Raw genomic sequence first — 5659 nt, 5'->3', positions numbered from 1 at the left:
TCGGTGAGTGTACAATCTCATGCACACTAAGAATGATAGATACACATAATAAAGTGTTAACATGCGTAGGTTAATGAATATATTGAAGCATTTTCGTTTAAAAATCTTCCCACGCACATTCAAATATTGATATACGCATTTTGAATTATATTTGATGCACATGTTAGGTTTTACGTATATTCACACGCATGTCAAGTGTAAATATAACGCATATTAGAATGATAAGGTCAGTTAGATATGCACCTGTTATTGGAAATAAGTGACAAGTCAATTTTGATGTCAGCAGTTTTTATATTTCCCATATTGGGTCTAAGTCACTGAGTGTACAATCTCATGCACACGAAGAATGAAAGACACGCATAATAACGTCTTTAAGGTGCGCATATTAGTGAATAAATTGACGCATATTCGTTTAAGAATAACCCATCGAACATTTTCATATTAACAGTCGCATTCTGGTAGACTAAAAGTTGTCACCTACGAACAGTCGCATTCGTTTAAGAATTTGGTATTTAAATCCACCATTATGCTCGACTCAAACCTGTCACCTTCAAACACATTTTTGCTTTTGTACTCTACCTTGTACAGAGTGTTTCAATGGTAGCCGAACTCCACTCCGAAATAGTTGGAAACCAACTTCGCATAGCACTGCGCTGGAATACCATGAGGGTTCGAGTGCTTCGAGTCATTCGTTTGCCTGAAACAAAAGGTTCTGAAAGAATCAGATCTATAGAGTGTGTACTTCACGATGTAGAGGTATTATTTTTTTTTAGTGTAATATAAATCTTAATATTTTATATTTATAAAATTTACTGTTGATGCATATGTTTTTTTTTAAAATAATTTCAGGGGACTTTTATTCATATGCACATTCCACAGTTGTTTGTGCAAAGGTGCCTCAACAGATTTGTGGAAGGAAAAGCTTATCTACTAAATAGATTTGGCATGGCCTATAATACCTATCGAAACAAGACATCTACTCTCTGGTATATGCTGATGTTCTGTGAGAGAACTGGTGCACTATTATTGAAAGAAGATGCTGAGTTCCCAACATATGCTTATGACCGAGAAGATTATAATTTCGATCAAGAGGTGATCTACTGCATACTTACATTGTTTTTCCTTTTTTTTTTATATAATTTTATTGATGTATTTACAGTTTAGTAATTTTCACGATTTGATGGATGAACATGTGCCTGACGCTCCTGTTGGAAACTTGGCTAATCAGGATTTAATCAATGAGGAGGCTGCGTAATAAGGATGAATAACGACGAAAATATCAAGATTTTTATGCGTATTATGTCACTATTTGTTGTTATTTTCGTCATACAATTTATGAATGAATAAAATTTATATGTTATCATTTTATGTCTATTATGTTATCATTGACACATATTCTTTCAAACTGATTCTGCTCAGGATCGAACCCCCATAAAGACTTGATCTTTTTATTATATTTTACTTGATTTTTTTTAAATAAAATATAATAAACGCGTCTTAGAATGATATTTCGCGCACTTTAATTGGTTTCCCGACGCACATTAAACTTTTGTATTTATTAATAAAATATAATAAACGCATCTTATAATGATATTTCGCGCACTTTAATTGGTTTCCCGACGCACATTAAACTTTTGGATTTATTAATAATATATAATAATCGCATATTAGACTTATATTTCGCGCACTTTAATTGGTTTCACGACGCACATTAAACTTTTGGCTTTAAAAAATCATTTATTTCGATGCAAATTAATTAAATTTATATTTACACGGATGTTGTTCTTGTAGCTCGCGCATGTAACAGAGCAAAGCAAAGCACATTAAGTCTTTTATACCAATCCACGTAATATTCAAAGATATTTGATGTCAGAACTTTAAGGCATTTGTAGTTGGTTGGGGAAACGGATAACATTGAATGGTCATTCAATGCCTTAAAAAACGCACCCATTAAAGGAAATCTTGAAAAATCTAATGTGTCTGTAAATCACGCAACATTCAAATCTCAAATCAGTGCATGTGACGAAGTTATTCACCTATATATAAATTATTAGAAGGAACAACACACAACTGAGCCATCAGGTTATTGAAATGGCTATCTCTCACTTTTCCGCACGTACAGAAGAATCCTCTTCATTTATTCATCATCTTATCTGTCATTTTCATCTTCCTCGCCCTCCAGCTTGTAGTGATTGTAACTAACTACAAAAACAACACATTCTAAACCTGAAGCATCATTTGTCATTCTCAGTTTCAAGCTCATCATCTAGTTTCCAAACAACATCCAAAGGCTGAGAGTTGAGCATTTGTGGGTGGCTGGTGATGTGTCGGATGCTGCCGGAACCAGAAGAAATGTCTTCAAAGTACTAGAAGAAATAAATATGTGCAATCGTTTATGTATGTATCATTTTGTCTACAAATTATTTCATAATCAAATAAACGCACTTTAAGTTTTGCAGTCACGCATATTAGACTTATCTTTAACGCATCGTATATTAACTAATAATTAAACGCATATTAGAGAAAGAAATTGTTAAATATTGCCTTTGTACGCATATTAAGCTTTAATGTCGCGCAAGTTAAATGTTAATCGACGCATGTAAAGACGTTGGCATTTACCACGGACCAAAGTTTCTATACATAAACCAACGCACATTCTGTTTCTGTATTACACATATTAAGGTTTAATGTAGCGCACATTAAAAGTGTAATCAACGCATATTAAGAATTAATTGCATGCAGGTAAAGTAGTAATAACACGCACATTAAGCTAGTAGCAGTGATTGTTAAACACAAATCAGTGATAAAAACAAAAACTAGTAATAACTGGACATTAAATTCAAGTATCTCAACTGTAAAAAGCGTTCTGAAATGAGTTAACTAAGTATTTGTGTTTCATATTTGCTATCTATTTTCGTTCTCAACTGTAAAGGCGTTGAAAAAATAGTCTGCTATGCCTTTTTCTTACCCTTTTGCTTGTCCTTATTTTTGGGGTTAAGTGGGCAAGTCCTGGTGTCATGGTGATCTCCTCTAACACCACAAAAATTGCACATCCTGCCCTCTTGTTTTTCCATTGCCAACTCCTCGCTGCTTTTGATACGCTTGCCGCTGCCCTTGTTCTTTGCATGTTTCGGTGGAAGTATGTTGATCTCTGAAATTTCTGTTGATCCACAATATGATTCTATAACAGTCCTCCTGCTGTGCTGAGGGGACAATTTCTCCTTTCCTGACAGTAGCAGCTATTTTTGTTCATTAATCACTTGGGAAAATGCAGTCAATTGCTCCATGTTTGAACCTGCCAGATCCATACAACAGTGTATATCAGACCGCACTTTGTTCAGCAACATCTTCTTTTCATCCTTTGGTCCATTCTGATCATAAATGACACCATCTATTTCAAATGTAGCTTTTAAAGATGCATCCTTAGTCCACCGATTAACCACGTACTTCAGAGGGATCTTTTCAAGGTCTCTAAAGACCACAAATATGTGTCTACACAACAGTCCAACCATCTCAAACATCTTGCAACTGCATTTGGTCTCATGGTCAGTTACATTGTGCACCACAGTAAATCTTTTGTTCTTTCCATCCATAATATCGTAGTGCAACATTCCACCGTCTTCTCTAACACTCAACACCATACATTTGAAACAGAAGGCACATATTTCTTCCTGAACTTGATAGAAAACAGTAATGGTGTAGACGATTGAAGCGTGCTTTTCAATCCCCAGAGGCGTCTTCATATCTGGATTGTAGCCTTCATTGTCACTGTTGAGCTTTGCATTTGTGTTACGTTGTGATTTAAGAGCACTGTCAAAGTTCATCATGAATTCAACTAGGCTTGATTGGGGACCAGTAAAACGGCTGTACGTGTAGTTCTCACTTTCGGAACGAGAAGTTGTCCTGAGTAGACCCCCCATAAAGCCATCTCTAAAATACGCTGGGATCCAATGCTTTCTAGCCTCAAACATAGTTGTAAACCAATTGTGCTCGACTAAGTTGTACTTTTCCATGAGCTCTCTCCACTGCTTCTCAAATTCAGGAGGTTCCAAAGATGACGTCCAAACGATTGAGTTCAGTTTGTTCCTGAATTCCTCATCCTTGTTCAGCGTAGGACCCACCTTTTCCCCAACTTTACACATGATGTGCCACATGCAATAACGATGCCTAGCTTGCTTGAAAACTGTTGGAATCGCCACTTTCATAGCTGGATCTTGATCAGTGACAATTATTCTTGGTTCTATACCCATTGCCTTTTTAAATTTTTCAAAGAGCCAAACATAAGACTCAATGTCTTCTTTCAACAGTAGTCCAGCACCGAATGTTATACATTTTTTATGGTTATCAACTCCGGTGAAGGGTGTAAAAACCAGATTGTACCTACAAGACAAAAAGCGTCATCACAGACTCACAGTATACAGGTGTCAAACTGCCGCACTTAGAGAATTAGAGTAACGCACATTAAGTATTAAAATAACACACATATGTAATTGAAGTCTAATTCTGGATATTCCGCATTAATATGCGAGACAGTAGTGTTTAAAATGCGTGGTATAAAACGAAAATGTGCGCTTATTTATATTTCAACTCTTTTTTCAATAAAACAGTGAACGTGTCTAAATCTTAACATGGCTCAACAGATCAGGCAATGCTAAATGTGGATTAATTAATGAAACGTACGCAAGAATGTGAATGGAATAATATATACCTGTTTTTTGAGTACGTGGCATCAAAAGAGACAACATCTCCAAATGCAGCAAAATTCTTTTTTGACATTGGATCTGCCCAAAACAGTATGCTCATCTGCTCATCTTCATCAACTTCGTAGTCAAAAGCAAATGCAGGGCACATCTCTTGTTTCTTAATAAGATTATGCACCAGTATTTGTGCATCAGCTCCCAATATGTATGCTCTGAGATCCCTTCTAACATTCTTAAAGTCAACTACAGTCGCCCCAACTTCAGAGTAATCCCCCACAATATGACTGTATAAACCGTGTGATTTTGATGCTCCAATATTTTCTTTAGCGCAATCGAGTATAAACTTCTGGTGAACACTGGAGATGTTTCTATTTCCCTTTAGAAACTGCCTTGCCAGAACCGAAGACATGCTGTGATTATGTTTTTCAATAAAAGTTGTAACTTGGTACCCAGCTGCTCCAATGTACTTAAATATAATCCTAGCGCTGCAGCCAGTTCTGTTTGAAACCCTTCGCCGCTTTGGACGGGAAGGACCTTCCCCTGCATCTGCACTTGACTGCGAGTGACAATGTTGAGCTCCTGTATTCTTAAATCCTTCTCTATTGCAAACGATTTGCTTTTGAGTTTTTGTCCCGTCACGTGCTATAACGACGGAACTAGACCTCGTGTCAAACCTGACTTTGGCAGTATAATGATTGTAGAATTCAATACCAACATCCAATGTTTTAAAAATCATGTCTACTGCTGGTTTGATTTCATCTTCATAGTGAGGAGTCCAATACTGTGTCATTCCAGGAGATATGGTCAATGTATGACCATTGCTGCTGCTGCTGGGACTCAAACTGGGGTTGTTGGTAGATTGAAAGTCACTGGGAACTGTAACGTATAAGCATGAAGTTATGATTGTGTTGTTGCAAGCCTCTACGTGCGTAATGTGAACACTTAATATGCGTTAAGTT

At 36.4% G+C, this 5659-nt stretch overlaps 1 protein-coding gene across 1 annotated transcript in view; it reads right to left on the bottom strand.

Annotated features, from left to right (window-relative positions):
• Window positions 1-2234: 2234 nt before the first annotated feature.
• Window positions 2235-5659, bottom strand: part of LOC109147047 (protein FAR1-RELATED SEQUENCE 5-like) — a 3894-nt gene continuing 469 nt past the window's right edge. Inside the window, exons 2-6 of the mRNA XM_019294684.1 lie at window positions 4709-5576; window positions 4371-4380; window positions 3296-4253; window positions 2958-3226; window positions 2235-2366 (exon numbers count right to left, since the gene is read on the bottom strand). Of these exons, the coding sequence (XP_019150229.1) occupies window positions 2235-2366; window positions 2958-3226; window positions 3296-4253; window positions 4371-4380; window positions 4709-5576 (2237 nt within the window). The remainder of the gene's footprint in view (window positions 2367-2957; window positions 3227-3295; window positions 4254-4370; window positions 4381-4708; window positions 5577-5659) is intronic.

The sequence above is a fragment of the Ipomoea nil genome, unplaced genomic scaffold (genome assembly GCF_001879475.1).
Source record: "Ipomoea nil cultivar Tokyo-kokei standard unplaced genomic scaffold, Asagao_1.1 scaffold1971, whole genome shotgun sequence".
NCBI classification, from domain to species: Eukaryota; Viridiplantae; Streptophyta; class Magnoliopsida; order Solanales; family Convolvulaceae; genus Ipomoea; species Ipomoea nil.
This window is presented reverse-complemented; position numbering and strand designations above follow the sequence as displayed.